The 23,365-nt window shown below is 52.5% G+C and overlaps 5 protein-coding genes across 5 annotated transcripts; 3 read left to right on the top strand and 2 right to left on the bottom strand.

Annotated features, from left to right (window-relative positions):
• Positions 1–267: 267 nt before the first annotated feature.
• Positions 268–1,971, top strand: CTRU02_204542 (phosphoglycerate dehydrogenase; the record flags this gene model as incomplete). The annotated part of the gene is made up of 1 exon (XM_036721015.1): positions 268–1,971. The coding sequence occupies one exon, from the start codon at positions 268–270 to the stop codon at positions 1,969–1,971; it is 1,704 nt and encodes a 567-aa protein (XP_036586999.1).
• Positions 1,972–4,213: 2,242 nt separating this feature from the next.
• Positions 4,214–6,663, top strand: CTRU02_204541 (duf21 and cbs domain protein; the record flags this gene model as incomplete). The annotated part of the gene is made up of 4 exons (XM_036721014.1): positions 4,214–4,464; positions 4,528–4,754; positions 4,811–5,480; positions 5,529–6,663. 4 exons carry the CDS (start codon positions 4,214–4,216, stop codon positions 6,661–6,663), a joined length of 2,283 nt encoding a protein of 760 aa, XP_036586998.1.
• Positions 6,664–6,958: 295 nt separating this feature from the next.
• Positions 6,959–8,361, bottom strand: CTRU02_204540 (carboxy-cis,cis-muconate cyclase; the record flags this gene model as incomplete). The annotated part of the gene is made up of 3 exons (XM_036721013.1): positions 6,959–7,797; positions 7,932–8,040; positions 8,110–8,361. 3 exons carry the CDS (start codon positions 8,359–8,361, stop codon positions 6,959–6,961), a joined length of 1,200 nt encoding a protein of 399 aa, XP_036586997.1.
• A 1,380-nt stretch (positions 8,362–9,741) lies between these two features.
• Positions 9,742–14,909, bottom strand: CTRU02_204539 (ABC multidrug transporter; the record flags this gene model as incomplete). The annotated part of the gene is made up of 14 exons (XM_036721012.1): positions 9,742–9,967; positions 10,025–10,399; positions 10,462–10,542; positions 10,603–11,340; positions 11,393–11,464; positions 11,517–11,640; positions 11,698–12,033; positions 12,090–12,252; positions 12,306–13,084; positions 13,137–13,370; positions 13,431–13,716; positions 13,775–14,004; positions 14,086–14,623; positions 14,685–14,909. 14 exons carry the CDS (start codon positions 14,907–14,909, stop codon positions 9,742–9,744), a joined length of 4,407 nt encoding a protein of 1,468 aa, XP_036586996.1.
• Positions 14,910–19,373: 4,464 nt separating this feature from the next.
• Positions 19,374–20,261, top strand: CTRU02_204538 (gag protein; the record flags this gene model as incomplete). The annotated part of the gene is made up of 1 exon (XM_036721011.1): positions 19,374–20,261. One exon carries the CDS (start codon positions 19,374–19,376, stop codon positions 20,259–20,261), a length of 888 nt encoding a protein of 295 aa, XP_036586995.1.
• Positions 20,262–23,365: the final 3,104 nt, after the last annotated feature.

Here is a 23,365-nt window from a genome sequence, read left to right as displayed (position 1 = left end):
GACATCTTTCCTTGGTTCCGAATGAGGCATGTAGTCTTCCGTCCGCGGTGTACAGTTCGATATCGGACGTGGCCAGTGTCCCCAGGCGGGGGGGCGCTTTTTGTATAAAACCTTAGCGGCTGTAGCGCGTGGAAGGAAATCTTGTCTTACACTACATTTCCCAAAACTCTGAACTTCGTCTTCTTGTTCAAGCTAGCATTTTTACCGCTTTACAACCTCTTAGTCCAGTACATCTGAAGATATCTTGCAATCTGTTCCCGTTTTGCCATGGCTCCGTCAGCAATTGATAAGATAGCATCAACAGTGACCTCCTTCTCATCTGACAGGCCTCGAATCCTAGTCCCTGAAAAGGTCTCCCCGGACGGTCTCGCGCTTCTGAAGGACAAGTACGATGTGGACAACCGCACCGGCTTGTCCGCGAACGAGCTCGTCGACCTGATCCCCAACTACCATGCCCTGATTGTACGATCCGAGACGAAGGTCAATGCCGCCGTGCTCGCAGCAGGCAAGAAGCTCCGAGTCGTGGCACGAGCCGGTGTTGGTGTAGACAACATTGACGTGGATGCTGCCACCAATCATGGAATCATTGTTGTCAATTCACCTTCAGGCAATATCGTTGCAGCGGCTGAACACACGATTGCTCTTCTTCTCGCAACGGCCCGCAACGTCGGACGCGCGGATACCACGATGAAAGACGGTAAATGGGAGAGAGGCAAACTCGTTGGCGTCGAGGTCGGCAGCAAAACTCTTGGAATTATCGGTCTCGGCAAGGTGGGAATGAAAGTTGCCCGCATGGCCATTGGGCTCGGGATGAAGGTGAAGGCGGTCGACCCATACGCCAGCAAGGATATTGCTCTACAAGCAAACGTCGAGCTTGTGGCCGACCTCAAAAACCTCTTACCGGTGGTGGACTTCTTGACCATTCACACGCCACTAATGGCCAGTACGCTGGACCTTATCAAGGAGGAGGAGTTCCAGACAATGAAGAAGACGGCCAGGGTTCTGAACGTGGCACGCGGCGGAGTCTATAATGAGGCGGCGTTGCTGCGCGCTCTGGACGAAGGGTGGATTGCTGGAGCTGGTTTGGATGTGTTCACGTCGGAGCCCCCGAAGGCCGATTCAACAGCATCCCAATTAACCAAGCACCCAAAGGTAGTTGCAACCCCGCACCTGGGGGCGTCCACGGTCGAGGCTCAGGAAAACGTCTCCATGGACGTCTGCACCCAGGTAGTCGAGATCCTTCGTGGCGGCCTGCCAACTGCCGCAGTCAATGCTCCTCTTATCATGCCGGAAGAGTACCGCAAACTGCAGCCTTTCGTGCGGCTCATTGAGAAGATGGGAGGGCTCTATACGCAGCATTTCGTTGGCAGCAAGGGTGGCATGGTAGGCGGGCGACGATTCGAGCTGATCTACCAGGGTGACCTGGCAGGCACCTCCAACACTCGCCCGCTCTTTGCGGCATTGGTGAAGGGGCTCGTTTCGTCCATCAGTGACTCTGGCGGGCGTGACGTGAACATTGTCAACGCCAGCCTCATTGCCAAGGAGAAGGGCATAATAATCAGTGAGACACACAGCGGAGAGGTGAAGAATGCGGTGTATGCCAGCCTGGTGACACTTCGGTCACATGGCGAGGATGGCGAGCAAGTGATTGAAGGATATGTGTCTGGGCAAAGCATATACATCTCCAAGTTAGACCGGTTCAGTGCGACTTTCCAACCGCAAGGAACGATGTTGGTACTTCACAATTATGACGAGCCAGGCAAGATTGGAGGTGTAGGAACGGTATTAGGCCAGTATGGAATCAACATCACCTTCATGCAGGTGGCCAGCTTGGACGGAGAGCAGAGGAAGGCAGAGAACGGCAACGAAGCTCTTATGATTCTGGGTGTGAGAGGGGAGGTTAGTGCAAAGGTAGTGGAGGATTTGCAGCAAGCAGAAGGAATCTTGAATGTAAGTCTGGTGAGGTTGTGAAGACGCCTCTCGAGTCGAGTGGCTGTATGTATGTAGGGAATTTGGTTGGAGTCCATCTCGCCGCCAGGCAACGGAATAAGGTCGGGCGGACCAGGGTACTCAGGAGCCACTTGCACTATACTAGCCTCAACAGAGAGCTCAGATGGAGGTGAAGAGTGGTGCAGGTTAGTGGCCCCCCACGGGTTCATGGATGCTGGGAGGGTTGGTGATTCTATTGGTGAGTTGTAGGGCTGTTATTAAGAGGGTGGCATGGCAGACGGGGGACCGTTGGTATGTGGTGCTAGCTCGGCCGATATTTAAAACCGTTCAATTTACGGAGAAGTGCCTAACTAGATCAAGATGGGACCCCAAGCATTGCTCAAAGTTCTGGTAATATGACCGACGCAATGAGACATTACCCATTGGCAAAGGCTCTTGGTATGTTTCCTCTGCCTTGGTGGTATCCAATCATGGAAGATGCTAATACCAGGTATAATGCTAGAAGACAAGTGGTAAGATAACAGGGGTGCCCAGCGGAAAAGGAAGTTGTTGGACAAACAAGAAGTAAACCAAAGGGATTATAGCGGTGAGGATGAAACAGAAAGGCGAAAGGTCGTTCTCGGGTGTCAGTGTTCCTTGTCACCTGCGCGACTTGATCTAGAACAAAGCAAAATTAAGCATTAACTCTGCCCTCATCGGTTTTGAGATTTGATTGAGCTCGGTTGTTAGCAGCAAGCGGCGAATATGCGTTGTTTCTGATTGGGTTTCGCTCGGTTCAATGCCCTGGTTCAGTTGCTGCAACTCTTGCGACAACCCACAGGAGATCTGGGGATTTCTGCGCAAGGTCCTCGGTTAAGGCGTGGAGGGGGAAAAAACGGGATCGTGGGGAGGATTTTCTGGAAGAGGGTCTGTGAGAATGAGAGTGACGCAGGGTCTGCGGTCATGACAACAGGCTGACTCCATGCCACTTCCAGTCTTACAACAGTTCTCATTGGGCACGTGGGTGCCGCGTAGCAGTTAACACTATAATGAGGCGCAGGCTGGCCGCCACTGACTGCATACTATAACCATTGTGCTATGTCGGGTAAGGTAAGCCCCCTCTTTGTACCCCTGCACCGCGCGATTAAGGTGAGGTACCTGCTCCAGCGAAGCTGCATCCCCAATGAAGGAATCTCGAGGTAAGGGACAGGCCCCTAACGTAGGCCAATCGCACCGGGCTGAATTCTAACCGTGAGATTGGGTCAGAAGCTCCTGTGTGCGTGTCAGTATAAGCATCTTAGTTCTGCTTAGCTCTGGAGTTTAATATTGTAGACAGCAAAAATGGAGAAGGTCTCGCCGAGACATGTCATGTGCTCATGAAAGGATAAAAAAAAAAAGGAAACCGAAGTAATAATTATACATATTCATAGAAATTTACCCCGGATTATACACAGCAATGACGAGACAATACTCCAGTAACCAAAGGCGGGGGCGGGTTATTGGTGAGACGATGATGACTTTGCCTTTTGTTGCGCTATCCGAATAGCCGTACGACAGCGCATGCCAGTCAAATTTAACCCTTGGATGCACAGGTCCCACGGGTATACAAGTACACAGATGCATGCCAGCGTCAGTGTCAGTGCCAATGCGAGAGGGGGGATTATCTCAGTGGCAATGATGCATCATTCGCCGCTCCTCTTTTTTTTTTTTTTTTTTTTTGGCACTGAACAAGCCGGCCACCCCCCAGGGCCGTTGATGACGCCAAGGTTGTTGCACTACTGAATGCGTTGATTGGCTAGTATGTCGCTGAGGAGAGGGAAGGATGCTTCCGACCACGGGCAGTCGCTTCTTCCATAGCAGACGAACTCTACTCTACGTCTTTTCTTCGCCAGATCTAGATCATCTCTCCTAATTTTCTTTCGTTTCCTACCAAAGTCTCAGGCCTGAACTTACACAGCGTTCATTCAATCTCCCATAATACCAACTTCCATCTCGCGTTGCAAGCACGTCAAGTGCGGTTCTCGAACCATAGCATCCACTACACCACCCACTTCTCTTCCGATCTTGGCCCGTTAGTGGAGCTCACCCACCCGCCTTGCCTTGTGCATTTGCGTACGCACCGCAGCTGCAGGTAAACAGAGAGTGGAGTAACCACCCTGAGTAGTCCAGCGCCTGCCCGTTGTCCGCGTCCGCCGCATAAAATGTGCGCTTGATCTTGATCTTCCTCTCAAGTCTACTCCACGCCACTTTTACGACCACCCATTACTCAATTGACGAGCCGACTATGGCCACGAGGGGAGTCGTCCCGATACGACGGGGTAACAATGTTGGCAGTTTCGGCATCGTTCGCACAGCTGTGCTTGGCCTGGCAAAGGCATTGACACTGGGCATATCTTCCGTCGCCGCCGCGCCTCTTCATGCGAGAAGCCACCCCGACAAGGAGCCCGAAGTAGATGGCGACGATATTTGGGTCCTCTATGTCGCCTCCATCGTGCTTGTCCTCGCTGGAGGTGCCTTCGCTGGTTTGACCATCGCGTAAGTCTAAACTACACGACAAGGAACGATCTTGAGCCCCCGTTTGCTGACCTCGGCAATTAGCCTGATGGGACAGGATAGCATCTACCTCCAGGTTCTCGCCGGCGACCCGGACGAACCTCAGTCCAAGAACGCTAAGCGCGTCTACAAACTGCTCAAACAGGGAAAACACTGGGTTTTGGTCACTTTGCTCTTATCCAACGTCATAGTCAACGAGTCGCTACCCGTTGTTTTGGACCGCTGTCTTGGCGGAGGTATAGCTGCCATTGTGGGCAGTACTGTCCTTATTGGTAGGCTCAAGCCATCACGCACGCCACAGAAAACATTGGCTAACATTAACGCGCAGTCATCTTCGGCGAAGTCGTGCCCCAATCCGTCTGCGTTCGATACGGCCTTCAGATCGGTGGCTTCATGTCCAAGCCCGTGCTTCTGCTCATGTGGTTGATGGCCCCCGTTGCTTGGCCTACTGCCAAGCTTCTCGACTGGGCCCTCGGCGAGGACCATGGCACCGTATACAAGAAGAGCGGCCTGAAGACACTGGTTACGCTGCACAAGTCCCTCGGTGAGGTTGGCGAACGTCTGAACCAGGATGAGGTCACCATTATCAGCGCTGTTTTGGATCTCAAGGAAAAGCCCGTGGCGAACGTCATGACCCCTATGGACGATGTCTTCGTCATGGCTGAGGATACCGTTCTCGATGAGAAAACCATGGACAGAATCCTCTCTGAAGGCTACTCTCGTATTCCTATCCACGCTACTGGCAAGCCAACCGATTTTGTCGGCATGCTTCTTGTCAAGATTCTCATCACTTATGACCCTGAGGACAGCCTACAGGTCAAGGACTTCCCTCTCGCCACCCTTCCCGAGACTCGACCTGAGACGAGCTGCTTGGACATTGTCAACTTCTTCCAGGAGGGCAAGTCACACATGGTTCTTGTCTCGGAATATCCTGGTGCTGACTACGGCGCTCTTGGTGTCGTTACCCTTGAGGATGTTATTGAGGAGCTGATTGGAGAGTGAGTAAGCTTTGTCTTTGATTACGACCAAGTGCTGACGTATCGTAGGGAAATTATTGACGAGTCCGATGTCTACATTGACGTGCACAAGGCTATCCGTCGGCTGACTCCCGCGCCCAAGGCCCGCCCCCTCAAGCGATCCACTGAGCCATCCCCTCACCCTATTCCTGAGAACGGGGATCTCATTGAGTTTGACCGCGAGGCTCCTTATGAACGCAACGGCTCCATCAGTGCGTTGAGTGACGCCCCTCATAACCTGTCAAGCAGTCCTGGAAAGACGACTACTTTCTTGATGAGGAGAAGCTCGGCCGGACCAGACGGCCGCATGACATCGACAGCTGTACCCGTAAAGGCCACCTTCGACGAGGCCAAGCAGCATTTGAAGCACCTAGGACCCTCCAACCGCGCATCGAACCCCAAGAACACGAAGTCTACCACTGTAAAGATCAAGCCAGTTGCAACGGGCATGCCCTTGACACAAGTACACAGCCCATCGCAGCCGTCTGCAGGACTCCGTCCTGCCTCGGTAGCCGGAGACGTGAACGAAGAGAGACACGAAGACGACTCAAATGAGCAGACCCCACTGATTAGACCCAAGATTACCGGAAAGGGTGGTGTCCACGCCGTTCGTAGGAGCTATGGCGGAGCGGGCATGAGCGAGGCTCAGGCCAGACTTGCAAGCGGCTCTCCTCATCACGAAGCTGAGGATCTGAAGGGACCCAACGAGGTAGATTTACCCGCGACTGTGCCTGAGCATGGTAGCCCCGTAACCATCAAAAGCTCCGACATCGAGGCAAGCCGGAAGGATTTGACTGTTGTTGTTTCGCCTGGTCGGGGGAGCAACTCACCTAGCATCACAAGTGTTGTAGAAGATGGGTCGGCCACTCCTAAGCGCCGACCTCTTGTTCGAAGCGGTAGCATCAGTGAGAACGTGGTTGAAACTAGCAGTGGTGTGCAGAAGATCATTATCCAGGCTGCTAGCTCGGACTCGGATGAAGCTGGATCTAAGGGTTCGTCTGGGCACCGCTCGCGTGCCACCAGCCAGTCCAACGTGGTGTCTAGCCATGATTCAGATGATGAGGAGCATGATGGAGCGTCAAGTACGGCGCCCAGCACCAACGCCGGCAACCAGCAGCCCGGCAAAAAGAAGAACAGACGGAAGAAGAAAAAGGGCAAGTCTTAGACATATGTACCAGTATTTGATTGGGTTTTTGTATTTGTATGGTATCGGATAGTAATTTGAGTTGCTGTCCCGGTCTTCCTCATCTGCACCATAACCAACACCATTTAAGGATATAGAAATCTATCAACACAAATGCAGTCGTCGCCTAGATCGAATTCCTTTTTCCTAAATTAAAAAGAATCGATCTTAGTTTTATTTTTTTTGCATAACCAATTCGATCATGCATGCTCAATGGAATGTCACTTATGAGATCTTCCTTCTCTTGGTCTGTTCGCCCGAATTATCTACTACTACCTCAGTCGTACCAGATGGCGTTCATGCCGAAACCTGGCTCGGGAATGCGCAACCTCGCGACACGGCCGAGGAACTCGTCGTGCCAGCGGTAAATCTCGATCCAGCCCTCCTGGTCATCGGTGATGGCAAGCCACTCGTCACTCCAGTCGCAGGGGCTGACGGCGTTGCTGTGGCCTCCGCTGGTCGGGGTGGGGTTCAGGCAGATCTGCCTCTCGATGTGGCCGTTGTCGTCGAGCTTGAAGGCGGCGATGTAGCCCGTCACGTCGAAGCTGTTGGAGCGGGCCGTGGCGAAGAGGTACTTGCCGCTGTGGGAGAGGGTGCACACGTCGGAGCGGTACATCTTGTTCTTGGCGCCCGGGATCCCGGGGGGGATGAGCGGGAACGAGCGGTGGGTGTACACGGGCAGCTTTGAGACGGGGTCGATCACGTACTCGCAGAGGCGGTTGCCGGCCTCCATCAGCGCGTAGAGGTACTTTCCTGAAGGGTGGAGAGCGATCCAACGCGGGTGGTCGCCCGGGTCGGGGGCGTCGACGGAGCCGACGAGGTCGAGTTCGGGGCCGTCGGGGGTTTTCTTCTTGTGCACCCAGAGCTTGTTGGCCGTCAGGTCGGCGGAGTAGAGGTAGGTTTCCGTCGGGTCGAAGACCATGCCGTGGATGCCCGTGTTAGGGTCGTAAGGGTAGTTTTGGACGTTGGTCTCGAGGGTGCCGGTGGGCGAGACGGAGAAGACATTGCCGTGGGAGGCGTGCTTGTAGAAGGGGTTGCAGTAGACGGCATAGGGAGGCTTTTGTGCTGCCAGGAGGAAGATGGCACGGGTGTTTGTTGTGGGAAGGGCAGCGTTGGCTTTAGGGTGGGGAGGTTAGGTGTTAGTTGCTTTGCAAGTAGGGAGGGCAAGATCATTTGAGACGTGATGAGGAACTGGCGCAAAACTGGACAGGCCATCACGAATGAGACTTGTAAGGTTGGGGTCGACGTACGATCATGGGTCATGTCGTGAGAAGCCTCATGGACGATCTCGGACGGGCTCTTGACGGCAAAGCTAGCCCACTTCTTCATGGCGGCGCCGTAAATGTTCTTCTTGTCATGCTGTGTGCGTGTCGCGTTGTATAAGCCAATTGGTCAATCGCAAACATTTGAGGATAGAGGCTTGCTCACGCTGAAGGTCATCCATGATATAGGCTGGTCCTGGGGGATCTCGGTGCGCTTGACGAGCTCGAGGGTGAGCTTCTCATCGTCGAAAGCGACGGTGAAGATGGCACCTGGAGGGGTCCAGGTGCCGATCATTAGGTGGTGGACGGGCATCTTGAGGGTTGTCGAGAACGACCTGACGGTAATAGCCTGACGATGTGAGAAGAATGGGATCTGCTGCAGAATCGAGCGAGCACGGGATTGCCTCGATAAGAGCATCGGCTGGGTGCGTCACTGCAGAGGAAAGACACGTGAAGTGAGAATGAGAAGAAAGAAAAGAAATTGAGAGTCACGTCGTTCGGTTCGGAATACTTAGGAGCGAAGTTTGTCGGTTAGTCCCACCGAGGTAGGGGCTCCGTAGTACAGCTGGCTAGCTTGCTAGTAATTTCCAACAGGTGAATGAATCTTGCTTGCATCATGGTCTTTTCGTCCTGCTCTAGACACTCGGGGGGGAAGCTCTCTCTGCCCCTCGTTCCGAACCCCGGACGACGAGGGGCACGCTGCATGGAGAAAGGTCCGCTTTTGTCTCCCTGACTTGTGGGGTCACCGCAGCGTTGGAGGGGGCTCTTCGGGAGATGTGACGGTAATTGGTGCTGCACCGTCGACGGGACAATTGTTCCCGGCAGAGTGTTCTTCCCCAACCTGTATTTTCCACCCTCTGTTTCTGTAGGCTGGTCAAGCCACCTGCGCCAGCAGGAATTATGATTTCACGGTCCGACGAAGCAATTACGTGGTTTGAGATGTTTTCGAGCCTTTCCCTCTTATGATGTGTGGATTTAAATCAGACGAGCCGGGTTGGCCCGTTCGATTCCATGGTAAACTCGTTCCTCTCAGCCGCAGACAGACCCGGGCAGATTTTGACAGCGGCAACTATTTAACCTTGTTACTCGCTCAATACTTTCCCTGCGAGCGCTGCATATTGGAATTATCAGCTGGAGTTAGTCTGAATAACGTCAGCGGGCTCCGTATTCGCATTGTCGGAAGCTGAGAACGGCATTAGTCAACACGATCTCATGCTGAAGAAATCGCATACGGTGCGCTCTGTGCGGTGAAGATTGATATTCACAAAGTCTCTTTTGTCCAAATGCTACACTACGGCAGTAAAACTCGGCTACTGGAGAACAAACTTGCAAGGTGAAGAAACTCAATCCCCTCCAATCAACCAGCCCGGAACCTGTGAACGGAGTAGCCGTTGCTAGTCAGGTTCCCGAGGTCTTGTCGTAACCCCACCCAAACCCCCCATGTTCCCCAGCTTCTCCATCAGCCAGGTCTCCAGAGTTGTAAGTAGCCAGTCAGACACAAGCAAAGACAGACAGAATGAAAGACACACTAAACTGTGAAGAGAGTTGATGAAGTCGCAGCTGAACGCTGTTTTACGTTGGTTAACTCTAATTTACCTACCGGGTTATGCCAATACAGCTTTAATACTACCTTGTCTTCCGCTGTAAATTAATGGATAACAGTTTTCGCATCATCAGCCCCATCTGCGTAAGGTATAGAGTTATAAATGAGAAAGGGGTATCATTGATTACTACAATTACAGGAAAGGAGCTGCGATGGCCGCTCTACTACTAGTCTTACAACCCGACCTTTTTAATCCTAACCAGACGTCTTGGCAGAGTACCCATACAGCCCCTTAAAGACCGAATCCCGCTCAAGAAGCTCCTTGGGCCTGTCGTACTCAACCAACACGCCGGCATCGACAACCGCAACCCTGTCGAAATCCAAAATGGAGTCCAGTTTGTGGGCGATGGCAATGACAGTCCAGGACTGAAACCACGACCGCAGGACTTCGTCTATGACTTGACTCGACTCGTCGTCCAAGCTGGGAGCAGAGGTTATTCAATTGTTCCATCGGCAGTAGGCAGTATGAGTATCTTACCTGCTGGTGATCTCATCTAGAATTAGAATCTTGCCCTTGCGAAGCATAGCCCTGGCAAAGACTAGCAGTTGCGCCTCGCCTTGAGAGAAGAACTTGTCATCAATAGTCGTGTCCAGGCCGCCTCTCTCTTCGACCTTATCCCAGAGTTTCACTCTCTTGAGAACATCGATGACATCGGGATCGGAAACAGTCTTTGTGGGATCAAGGTTCAAACGGACGCTGCCGTCAAAGATGTACGACTCTTGTGGCACAGCAACAAGTTGGGAGCGGACATATTCGTGTGGGAGAGTTGAGAGATCAACGCCGTCGATCGTGATGGAGCCACTGTCTAATTCCAACATACGAAGCAGGGAAAGAACCAAGGAGCTTTTGCCGCTACTCAAGGGGTTAGCTACAAAACAAGATGAGATGGCTCGGAATTATTTTGGACGACTTACCTGCCTGTTCGGCCGCAGATTGCGACTTTCTGACCCTTTTGAATCGACATTGTAATGCCGCTGAGAACAGTTCCTCCCGAACTAAAAAAATCTTTAGTGACCTGATTCAGTTTGCACCAAATGACCTCTTAGAAAACTTACGGATATGACGCCGTGACATTGCGAAGCTCGACGTTTCCTTGGCTGGTCCATTCGCCCTCCGGCTCAACAAGGTTTCCGCCGCCGTCATCCTCGGACTTCGTGTTCAAGGCGAAATTCCTTACCCTAGCTACAGCACCAAGTGATACCTCGAGCATAACCCACGACGTGATGAATGCCTTGATGACTCCGCTAAATGAGAGAATATTGTTCAACGCAATTCCAATGAATGCCGGCCCAATCTGATCGCGGAGTGTGGTCACAAGGACAATAAGGATCACTGCCATGACCGCAATTGTCATGTCCACGGAAAATATCAACCATCGCTGGAGGCAGGTGAGGAGGTAGCTGGGCCGTTGCGAGTCGTCCAGCCGGCCCATATTAGTTCTCTCGAAGGCGTCTTCCCATCTGAAGGCCCTGATGGTGGCCAGACCTTCCAAAGTTTCGATAAGCTGCGAGTAGAGAGGTGCCTTGTGTTCAATATCAAGGAGGCGCATTTGGCGAGAAGTACGGAGGTAGAAGTGCTGTATGGCGTAAAAGACGGGGATGAGAAATGGGAGAATAGCTGCCATATATCGTGATGATACAGACATCATGACGAACCTGGCAATGCCAAAGACCAAGCCTATGGCAACGCCGAGAGCGGCAGCCGGGAGTTCCATGTCGATGAGCTGCAGGTCCTGGCTGAAGCGGTTGACCGTAATGCCGCTGTCCACAGCGCTGTGGAATGACATGGGGGCACTGGAATTTGTTAGCCTTGGGAGGACGCTGAGAGAAATGGAGGCTGTGATACCGGGATGTGGTTTCCAGAAGTACACCATGGAAGAAAACGCCCGAGTTGTTGATAATGACAATGAAGAGTTGCCTGCGGTAGAATATTAGGCTGGTTTGAGGGCTTGGTTGGCGGGGGATCATACCACATGCTGACCATGAACGACAGCATCGACCCGACACCCAGAGCGGCGTAAACTCCAACCCACTTACCAAGATCTTGGTTCGGCTTCTTCTCGTTTGCCTCCGTCCACCATTTGAGCCAGATGTCTAGGTAGTTTTCAAGTCAGTTTTAGGATTAAAAGTCGACATCACGGTCAGGCTCACCGGGAAAAGAGTCAAAAAATGCAAACGCAATCATGAATCCAACAAAGGTTGATAGACTGAACCAACCGGCTGCCTTGGCATAGAAGCTATACATGCCCCAATCGCCAAGTTGACGTGTAGCGTCTGCCTGATCTTCTAGCTTGCTAAAAACGGCGCCAGGGCCTGGACTGGCGTCAGGAACTACCGGAGCGATGTCGGACTTTGGTGTAGTGTTAGATACAGTCTCCGTTTTGGCTATGTTGAGAGATTGCGTGGACAGCAAAGCAGACTGTCCCGCCTTGATGTGGCCGTCCTCATTCAGAAAGAAGAGATCATCGGCAAAAGGAATACGGCGAGCTGTAAAGTGTCATGTTAGCAGTCGCAGAGAAACATTGGGTAATTAGAAAACGAACAGTCTGATGACACCAAAACTACGCTCGTGTCCGTGTTCCGCAGCAAGCCTTTGCTACCAAGGATGTTATTAAAAACAATATCCTCTGTGCTAGAGTCTAGACCGCTAAAAACATCGTCAAGCAGCAACAACTCTGGCCTGGTGTACAACGCTCGCGCAATGGCCTGTAGAAGTTAGCGACCCGACCCCATATTTCAGGGTAAGAAGGAATACATACCAAACGATGCTTCTGGCCGCCGCTCATCGAGATGCCCTTCGTTCCAGCCACCGTCTTATCTCCATTAGGCCAACTTGCAATATCCTGCTCTAAAGCGCACGCCGCGATGACCGTTTTATACCAAGGCTCGTCAAACACGCCATGGCCGACAACGATGTTGCGCACTGTTGCATTTGGAATCCAAGCTGCTTGGCCACAGTATGCGGCACCAGAAAAGTTGGTCCGAATAATGCCCTTGAAGGACGACAGTTCGCCGAGAAGAGTTTTTAATAACGTTGACTTGCCGCAGCCGACAGGGCCTAGAAGTAAAGTGAAAGCTCTCCGCCTGATGTTCCATTCCGCAATGTCAATGACTGGCTTGGAGTCGTCTGTCCAGGAGAATGTTCCGTTCACGGAAGCTATCATATCTTCTGGAAGACTTTTACTACAAGACTCAGGCTTTTGAATCTCCGAAAGCTCAAGATCTTTAACCGGGCTAATGCCTCCTGAAGTTGTGTCGCCCTTCAATGCCTTATAAGGCGGCTTATCGCCGTCTGTAGTCATTCTAGTATCCGCTCTTTCCTTTCCATTCAAAAAGTCCTGGATTCTTTGAAACGACGTCATGGCAACGGCCGTGATAGGCAGAGCGATGATGATGTTAGATAGAGGCTGGTTCACCAGAATCAAGATGGAGGTGGCAGTGAACGCCTTTGAGATGGTAAGAGTATCATTTGTTTTCGATGCAATGCCGGCATAGGTGGCGAGCGTGAGAATTGGAGACAAAATTGGCGTGCAAACCACTTTTTTTGTGTAAGGGGCAATCCTGTGGAAAAAGGAAAGATGATAACTTACTCAACATCATGGATACGCCGAGCAAAAACCTATACTTCTTTGACACGACTAGCTCGATGTTACGGAGCCTCTGGATGACTGAAAATGCCACATCGTTAAGGCCAGATATCTTTAACCACTTGATGCTTCCCAAAGTCTTCGACGTCGTCGTCACGCGGTCCTGTGAAGCTTTGATCCATGCTGCCGAGGCCTTGCCTGTTGGAATCGCCAACACACCCATCAAGATCATTGTGACTACGGTAGAAGGTTAGTCAATCATCATATTCAGCCAAGCTGATCAAAACACGGCCATACCAAACACCAGGGCTACGGGCATGGCACAGGCAGCTCCAACCTGTCTGTAGATAAGGTAAATCCCGATGGCAATCTCCACAAGACTCGCCCATATCTCATGCAGTTGGTTGATACCTTGACCGATTTGCTCGCTGTCTGTTCCGACTAATGTCAACGCCCCCGACGGGCTTACGTTGGGTGAGGTCAAATCCAGACGTAACGCTTTCTGGTAGACGAGCGCAGTCGTGCTACCTCTCGTCATAGAGGCAGCACGTTGAGCACGCCACTCATACTGACCGGTTGAAACCTGAGCATCGAATTAGATGTTTCTATTAAAACAGGCTAGAACTCGGTCGAAAACCCACAGCAATACCGGTATAGACAAGGACGTAAGCTCCTATCAAGCCAAAACCACGGTTGTTGTTCTCGCGGGTCTGAGGCAAACCGGCCAGCCCGATGGCCTGTTGGATAAGAAGCGGCTGGGCGTAATTGAAGCCGATCAGGAAGAGTCTCGGGATAATTGGTGCGGACATGGGACCCGCAAAGACACGGAGCCATGTGCTGAACAGAGCGCCGGGAACTGTTTTGTCGGGCACTTTTTATGGCAGATAGATTAATTAGCCCGTGGAACAATCTTTTGACGCTACGGAGATTTGTGAAGCGGGAAGTTAATTACCTTGGCTCCACGCGTCGGCAAGTTTCCTGTATAGAGGCTCCGAAGCAAGCTTTGGGTCCAATGGATACAGGTCATCTAACTTGAGAATGTTTTTGTACCCATCAATGAAGAGGGATGTCAACCAAAAAAAGACAGAGCGGTTGAAAGTACCACTCGTCACTTCCTTGGAGTATCCCTTATGTTGGGGCACTAAGATGCGTCGTTTTTCTGCTGATTCAAAGATAATCATAAGCGCTCTTAGAGCTAATGTGCAGGTGAAGACGGCAGGGATGGCCTGGTTGGGACCCAGCATCCATAAGGTGCGAGCACGGGCAGTGTCCAGCAGCACTGAAAAGAAGAGATAGGTTGAGAGGACAAAGGATGGCCTCAGGGACCGATCATGCTCAAGCCATGACAGGAAGCCGAAGCCCAAGGACGCAAGGAGCCCCAAAACAGCAGTGGGAATTGTGGCGCGTGTATGGGTGATGGCAGCCGAGGAAGTGGTGGCCCAAAGAACAAGTAGAGCAAGGTTGAGGGCTACCAGACAGATGGATGCGCACTGTACAGCTTGTCAGTCAAAACAGCAACCGAAACTCAATCCAGCCTGGGATACGACGAACAGCCTTGAGAGGGCGCTGAATGCTGGCCACGACCTTGACGTCGGCTCTTACCAGACGCAGGGCGCAGGTAGGAAGGGCCAGTAGAAAGATACAGTGCAAAGGCACGGCTAGGATTGACTCTTCGAACAGCAGCGTAAAGTCGAAGCCGCCCCGGCACGTTTCTCCGGCCCACGGGCCGAACGACTCGTCTATGCCGGAAGAGCATGCCGCTTGCGGGGTCCGCATGTCGAGCGGGCAGCGACTTCTTGTCGCTGGTGTGTTTCAAGATGAGCGGGCGGAGAAGAGAACTGATGAGCAGGACGCGATTGTCAAACAAAACAATGGCCGAATGTAACGGTTCGCAACTTCGTTTATTCGAAATGTCATCACGAGTGATCGCCAACAATGGAAGACGAAGCAGTCTCATCAACACTTGTTGAGGAAGAACCCAAACAGCTCTTGTTATAAGAAAAAATGGCGGCGAACATAGACGGGTTGCCTACAAAATGATCGGAATATCATGGAATGGAGGCCATGCAGCTACCCCAGCCATACCACATTCTTACGGATCACCCTTTGTAGTAATTTTAAGTCACCAGCCTTAGGCAGAGTTGCCGTGCTCAGGACGCTTCGATCCGTAAAGCCAATCAATCGAGCGCAAAGGAACCTTCTCGGTAGGCGGCACAATACAGCCAGCACAGGCGGCACAGCCACCTTTCCAATTGCCTAAAGCGGAAGCGGTCTCATCTGTGACTGATGAACCAGATGACGTTCGGAATCAACAGTGATGAAGTCACAAGAGAAAACGTCGGGTAAAAAAGGGATGAGGAGACTAGACGATCAGCTCGTCGCAACATTACAGAATTTCAGGTGGCTGCATCGGACGAGCCGTTTTCCGCGCTTCGACCTCATTGCGAATGCAGGTATTGACACTGGCAAAAGAAAAGGATGCAAGATGGAACAAGCGAGTGCAGTGATGACGGCTTAGGAGGGCACATCATTGTCTGACCGTGGAACCGCAGGAGTCGGAGGGATCACATTGATGAGATAACTTCTCGAGGTGACGAGGCAGGTGTCAAGTAAGGCGGGAGTTCCTGTGTAAGTGAGGGCGTGAAGGCTCGGCGAAGACATCGGAGTGTCAATGGGGATTGGATGAAAATGTGGAAATACTCGCTCATGTAGAGTCCGGTTCTGACAGTCCCGACAGCCGTCTGAAGGTGTGGTGGTGTCTGTGTCCATCTTTTGCTAAATACAGAATTTGAGCGATTCAAACCCAAACATGTGTTTGCGGAGGATAGAGTCATTTGGAATCTACCAACCGGTAACCTCCAGAGCGGCACACGTGGGAACGACGTGAAGAAGAAGGGAAGACCTGGCATAACCTGAAATGGGGGACTCGTCATCACCCACGTGACCGGGTTGATGCACCAACTTGAAGGTTGAGAGGGTTGGTTGGAGATGGAAAAGTGCTGGGGAGAAGCAAGAGAGAGATAGAGATGGAGACATAGAGACGGACAGATAAAGTGCTGCCACGTGAGATTGATTAACTGCCAAGACGGGACCCGTTGTGGTCTCTCTTGCTGTTTGGGTCGTCAAAGCAAGCCAGTCTGCCAGTCTAGGAAAGATGGGGAGGGTCCTCCCAAAGCAGTCAATGTGATGCGGACCACAGTGCCACAGTGACAGCTCTCACTTTCCCATCCGGGGCAGTGGCAAAGAGCAGGAAAGAGTGGACGAGAAGTGGATTCATCGTTCAATGCGCTCCTGAGTCCTCAGATATGTCTGATTTTCTGGCTCGCCGATCATCGCTCCCGTCTCCTGATTCTCCATGATTTCCCAAACAGGATCGTAGCACATCCGTTCATCCCCCCTCGCTAAGGAAATGCTTGGCCTTTTTGTCATTCAAGCGCCCCAGTCATCCCCAGAAAGTGCCCGAGGATTTTATTGTGGATAGGATTCCAGACTTTTGCCAGGCGACTACCAGGTAATGCCCGCTGGTCTCGGGCGCCGAGGAAAGCATTCATTCCAAAAGGGGCGAGAAGGAGAGACAGCACCCAAGAGATTGGAAACCGACATTCTGAGACTCGAGAAGCCCGATCGCAAGGTAAGAACCATCGCCAAACCCCAGGGGGACGTTTCTTGGCTACCATTCATAACTTATCTATTATTCAAATTATACCCGTTCACAGCCTCTGAGATTCTTGGCCTTGCTGCACGACGATCATCACCCGAGTTTGGTTCAATATCTTCGAGACAGCGGTCCTTGGCAATGCGATGCGCCAGTTGAAACACCTTGCTTTCACTCCTCTATCTTCTTTTACTCACAAAATCGTCCTTGAAATCAGGCTGCCAGGCTGCCAGACCTGCCAGACCTGCCAGGTTCAACCAGTTTCTGCCCGGTTCGGACCAGGCCAAAACCAGGGGGGACCTATGGTTACTTGCAGCGTCGCTTTTTGTTCTACTTGTCGGCATTTTTTGTATGAGAAGGAGAAAAGAAAATTAAATCAAGGAAACAGGGACGGACGGGATGGCACGGAAAGGCGCAGCACGCCCGGCAGTTTCCCAAACAGGCATTTTGCCAGCATCAATACCCAAATTCTCAACTGTCCAGCGGAGCGAGCAACAGTCGCCGCAAATGGAGGTCGTGGCTGCGGAATCAAGGGACCGTGACAAGGGCGTTGAAGCCAAGCTTCGCGTTATCGCACACTACTGTGCCGTAGCGTGCGTGCGGCTCCCCAATACAAGCTCGTGGGGGAGCCCCTTACAGAGTGGGGTCAAAAGTCTGAAGCCACCCTCTATTTCCCAGCCACCTGCATTTTGACCATACCACTTCAAACAGCTGTAAAACAGCCAACTTTTCGATTTCTATGGTAATACTATAGTGAAATTGAACGCTGAAGTTTGCTCTTTAATACCGTGTATACCATCCCCGTGCTTTAATTACTGCCTCTAAGCGGCGCGGCAGAGACTTAATAAGCCTCTATATTCTTGTCTAGGGTATAGCTTCCTACGCCGTAGTAAGCTGTATTTTAAAGAGATCGATATCTAGCGCGTTCTTTTTTAAATTTAATACGTCTAGGTATAGGCGACGTAGGTTATTCTTTATTATCTGCTAAACATGCTTAATAAGGTTAAGATTAGGCGAATATAGTAGCTACTTAAGCTAGGAGATCCCCTAGCTTAATAGCTACTCTATTATTTTTGCTAAGCTATAAATAGGCGCGTTATCTTAAATAAAATGCCTTATATTGTCTATAGTAAGGAGATATCCTTCTTCTAAGTACTTAATATAGCTATTTAAGCTATAGCCTTGCCTCTTAGCAGTCTCGTCTTTCGTAAGGAAGATTAACTTACTTCGGTCCTCCCTCTATATTATTACCTATACTATAATCGAGATATTTGCTTTTATATAGCTAACAAGGTTAATAAACTTAGAATCCTAGCGTTTATAAAGTAATCTAAAGACCTAAGCGGAAAGGCTTGACGTATTATTCTAGTAAGAAGACTTATTAGAGAACTAGGCTTAGAAGAACTCTAATTAGCTTAAGAATCGCTCGAAAAGGTCTAATTATAAAAGGAAGTATAGTAATCAATTCTTCTATGTTTATAAGCTACTTACGTATAAACTAAAGCTACTTACAAGCTACTTCTTTTATAATAAATAGGCGCTTTATAGCTTTCTATTTACGAAAGTTTGCTTTCCGTAGAACCTGCTTAATAATACTAAGGCTAGCCTAACCCTTCTACTTAGTTACAAGCTTACTATAGGACTTCCGGTAGTAGATTTTAGCAGTACGTACGATAGCTTGTTTCTGCTAACGCGAGAGTATACTTAGGCGTCCTTTTCATAGTTTAGAACCGAAAGTACCGTCCTTTTCATAGCGGCGAAGGGTTTGCTCGATCGCGCCGCGTGAATAGTTGAAGAGCATAGCAGCGTCGCGTTAAGAAATGCCGCTCAAAACAACTGCTATAATTGCCACCCGTTGTAAATCCGTAAGTTCATCGTTAGAGGCTCGATTTCCCATTAAATTAGAGGCAAAAGCACGTAATTTGGTCTCTATTTGCTGTAGTTATGGGTGGTAGACGAAAAAGTGGTGGTTTGTAGAAGACGCGTTGTGTCAGATTGAGCGCGCTACGCGAGGCTTCGGCAACGCTCGGCAGAACACTATTTCCGAGCGCCGAGCCCCGGGTCAGGGGGTGGCATACCCCCTTCCCTACGCGCCCCTGAAGGGCCCTTAGACAGTTACACACATAACGGAATATACATCGTTCTGAACCCTCAATTCGACAATTAACAGTCTGATACGTGCTGCGTTTACGTTAAACGCCGCCAGCCATCTATTCTACGCATACGAAAGCCCTTTCTACGCGCCCAATTGAACCCCTATCGTCGAAATGTCCTCCTCAAGCGCGAAAATCACCCTGAATACCCCTGCCGACTGGATCCTATGGATCGACCAGCTGCAGTCGAAGGCCAAGTCCTACGACCTCTGGCGATATATCGATCCCCAGCGCCCAGGCGCCTTAAACACGGGACAAACGCGTCTCGAGCGGCGGATGGAGCGGCCGAAGCGCCCCGAAATATACGATCACCCCAAGACCGGCAAAGCCGAAGTGCTAAACGAAGACGCCGACTACGAAACGCGCGCACAAGCGCTGGAGGAGCTCTCGGCAGCCAATCTCGCCCTGTATAAGGAACGTCGGTCTGAATATATGGAGCGCTCCAAGACCCATGAAGCGTTCCTGAAAGGGATTCGCGTGCTCGAAGACTGGGTCCGAGATACAGTCAGCACCTCTCTCCTCAAGAGCTGCTGTACCGCGGACCGCGCACTGGACCGCTGGGTCTACGCGTTGAAGGAACGCGTAGGGATAACCACTCGTGAGAGACGCACCGCCGCGAGCGAAGCATATAAGAGAGCGCTCCAGATACCGGAGCGGAAGCGACTCGCAACGAAGAAAGAGCTGGAAGAGTGGCTTACGAAGTGGGAAGAATCAATCCACGAAGCAGCAGCGGCGGGCGTCCCGGGTACCGAGCTCCCCAGTATATGGTTCCCGGAATTCACCTACGCCGTGAGCCACAGCTACGCCGATACATGGATCTTCTTATACCAGACCGTCAAGGACGAACGCGTCGAAAGCGAGAAACTGAGCGTTGGAGAAGTCCTGTCAGACGCGCGGCGGTTCCTACAAACAACCTCTCAACACAACCCGAAGAAGCAGGCCGGACGCGGAGCGTTTGGTCCTACCACAGAAGCCACTTCAAGAAACGAAGAGGAAGGGGAACGAACTTCCCCCGCGCGCCTAACGGTACCAATGAGAAGCAGCCGGGGATCTCGAGGAAACACGCGCTCCAGAGGAGGAGCTCGCAGAGACCGGTCGCGGAAGAGAAGCGATGGGGAGAGCGAGGGCAACCGGCTGTGCCCTGCGTGCCTGAAACCTCACCCGCTCTCGAAGTGCTGGCTCGTCAACGAACGGGAGCGCCCTGAGTGGTACGAGCCGAGTAGAGAGCTTCTCGCGAACCTCGACGAGCGGATGAGAAAAGACGAAACGCTCGCAAACCGTGTCAGGAAGGTGAGAGAACCAGCGAAAGAAGAACACTGACTATATGGCCGAAGCAAGGGGACCGTCCCGAGTGCCTTCCACACCGCTCCGGAGACATACGAGCTCTTCAGATCGGCGATCCTGGACTCTGGATCAACGATCCATGTATTCAACGACCCCTCGTGGTTCACCACACTGTCAGGAGCGCCAGCAGGCGACTACTTATGGGCAGGCGCTCAGCAAGTGGCTATCGAAGCATACGGAACCGTCGACATCAGAGTCAGAGAGCAGGGGAGCACTGTTACGAAGCTCCGCCTCTACGACGTCGCACTCTGTACCGGCTTCGCGAGCAACCTGGTTTCCCTCACGCGCCTACGCAGGAGAGGCTTCTGGTGGGATATGAGTCCCCGGAATAACTGCTTACGACGCGCGGACGGAACGTTTCTCTGCGCTCTCACAGAAGTTGCTGGCCAGCAAGTCCTGGACTACCGAAAGATCGACGCGGCATTCGCAACGGCGCCAGTCACGCGAAGCGCGGCACCAGACGACCCCAAGCCGCGCAGAAGGCACAACTACACAACGGCGACGCGCAGGAAAGCAATCAGCGCAAGCGCTGAACTCTGGCACCGCAGACTAGGCCACGCGGGACCGGAAGCTATCCGCCACCTGGCCAATTCGGCGCGAGGAGTCCGGCTCGCCTCAGGGGGTGGTCCAATAACAACAGTTGACTGCGACGCTTGTGGCGAAAGCAAAGCACGCCGGATGGTTCGCCGAGCGCCCCGAGAATCCCTGAAGCGCGCAAAGCCTGGTGAGAGGCTCGCACTGGACTTCCACGACTACGAAGAAGGTTACGAAGGGTACACGTCAACCATGATCATCGTGGACCGCGCAAGCGGTCTAGCGTGGGACTTTTACCTTACGGGACGCACTACTGACGTTCTGCTAACGACCCTGACGGACTTCCTGGAGCTCCTGAAGACCCATTACGACATATCAGTGAAGTTCCTGGAGACCGATGGGGAGCTCGAAAAGCACTTACGCGTGACCCAAATGCTAGCAGCACGCGGGATAACAATAGAGCCATCGGCTCCTAATACACAGTCACAGAATGGAGGCGCTGAACGCGGGGCGGCAGCTATCAAAGAGCGCGCGAGGGCAATGGCTAGAAGCGCAGCGCTACCGGACGTGCTTTGGCCGGAAGTCACGAAAGCAGCCACCTACGTCTACAACCGAACGCCGTCAGCAGTCAGGGGGTGGAAGTCGCCGTACGAGCGCTTCCACAGACAGTTCTGGCACGAGGAAAGCGGCTTCTACGCGCGCCCAGACCTCTCTCATCTGCGCTCATATGGGTGCAAAGCGTACGCAATGACTACTGATGCGCAGCTGAAGCGCAACAGGCGCCAGAAACTCGCTCCGCGTGCCTGGATAGGCTACCTAGTCGGCTACACATCAAGCAACTCGTTCCGGATATGGAATCCCCTGCGTAGTGAAGTATTTACCACGCGCGATGTGGTGTTTAACGAGAAATGCCACTTCGACGGCAACGTCAGGTCCCTAGTGGAAGAAATCAACCACCTCGACCTGCAGGCGATTCAGCAGCGCATAGAGGAGCTGATCAGACAGACCACGGGCTCAGAAAACTATATACAAAGCGCTGACGAAGAAGCAGAAGAAGTCTCAGAGCACGCCGATCCCGGTGAGCCTGCCCTGGAAGCAGCAGAAGCGCTCGGGCACCATAACGCTGAAGCGGACGCGCCTAAGCAAGTGGAAGGGCAATACACGGGAGCGCGGTTTAAGCCCTTTCCGACGCCGGAGGCGTCGCCTCCCACATCCTTTCTCGCGGTGCTCACCGAGCTCGACGTGAGGGGGTGGGGAGAAGAGCATACGCGGGATATCCCCGCTACGAAGCCCATCTATAAGAAGGTCACACCACGGACGTCGTACAAAGCCGCTTTTCTAGCTGGAACGACGCTTCATAAACAAAACCCTAGACGTCAAGACGGCCCACGAAGGGATCGCGTTGTGCCTGGCCAGCCGCGCGCCCCTGAGAGGGTTTCCGAGGCAACCTTCACCGTGAAATCCGGGAATGACGGCGCGGATGAAGGCCCTTTGGAAGACCAAGTTACAGGTCAGCAAGAGGCAAGTGAATCCCAGGAAGGTTGCTCCGTGGTAGAAGCGTTTGAGACAAGTGAGCCCAGCTCCCACAGAGACCGGAGCCAGACGCTCGCAGAAGAGACGAAGGATCTCAGAGCGCGCGGTAACCGGGATGTGGTGACTGCGTTGGCGCCGACCGAGCTCCGCTCCCGCGTGGAAGCGCAAGGCCGAAAGAAAGGCGCCTACTGGAGGGATCTGGCCCCTTTGCCAACGTCTCACGATCAGTTACAACGTCACCCTTTCCGGGAGGAGTTCCTGCGCGCTGAAAGAAGCCACCTAGACGGGCACAAGGAGTCCCGCTCGTGGGAAGAGGTCGCAAGAAGCGCCTCGCGCGGCTACCAGGTCCTCGGATGCCACTGGGTATACACTTACAAGCTTGATAAGCACGGGCGATTAGCCAAATTCAAGGCACGCCTGGTTATTCGAGGAGACCAGCAAGCAAGAGACGCGCGGGAGACGTACGCCGCGACGCTCGCAGGTATGTCGTTCCGAGTTCTGATGGCCGTTGCCGCGCGCTTTGACCTAGAATTACTACAATACGATGCGGTAAACGCCTTCGTCCACGCGGATCTAGACGAGACTGTCTATATGGAGCTTCCGCCGGGCTACCGCGTTCCAGGAAGAATCCTGCGATTGAGAAAGGCGCTATACGGCCTACGACGTTCCCCTCTCCTGTGGCAACGCTACTTAGAAAAGGGACTCGTAGAACGTGGATTCGAACGCGTGGCAGGCGAGAATTGCTGCTGGCAAAAAGGCGAAGTCATGTTCTTCTTCTACGTGGACGACTGCGTACTGGCGTTTCCCCGCGCGCGCAAGGAGGCAGCGCTGCGGGAGGTCTCTGAGCTACAGAAGCGCTACCACTTCGAAGGAGGCGGAGACCTCCAGTGGTTTTTAGGAATCGAGGTCATACGAGACCGAGCCACACGCCGATTATGGCTCTCGCAGGCAGTTTACGCCGAGAAGGTGAGGCGGCTGCTTCCACCTACAGCTAACGCGTTAGAAGACGGTTC

This window comes from Colletotrichum truncatum (genome assembly GCF_014235925.2).
Source record: "Colletotrichum truncatum strain CMES1059 chromosome Unknown Contig_0002, whole genome shotgun sequence".
Taxonomy (NCBI): Eukaryota; Fungi; Ascomycota; class Sordariomycetes; order Glomerellales; family Glomerellaceae; genus Colletotrichum; species Colletotrichum truncatum.
This window is presented reverse-complemented; position numbering and strand designations above follow the sequence as displayed.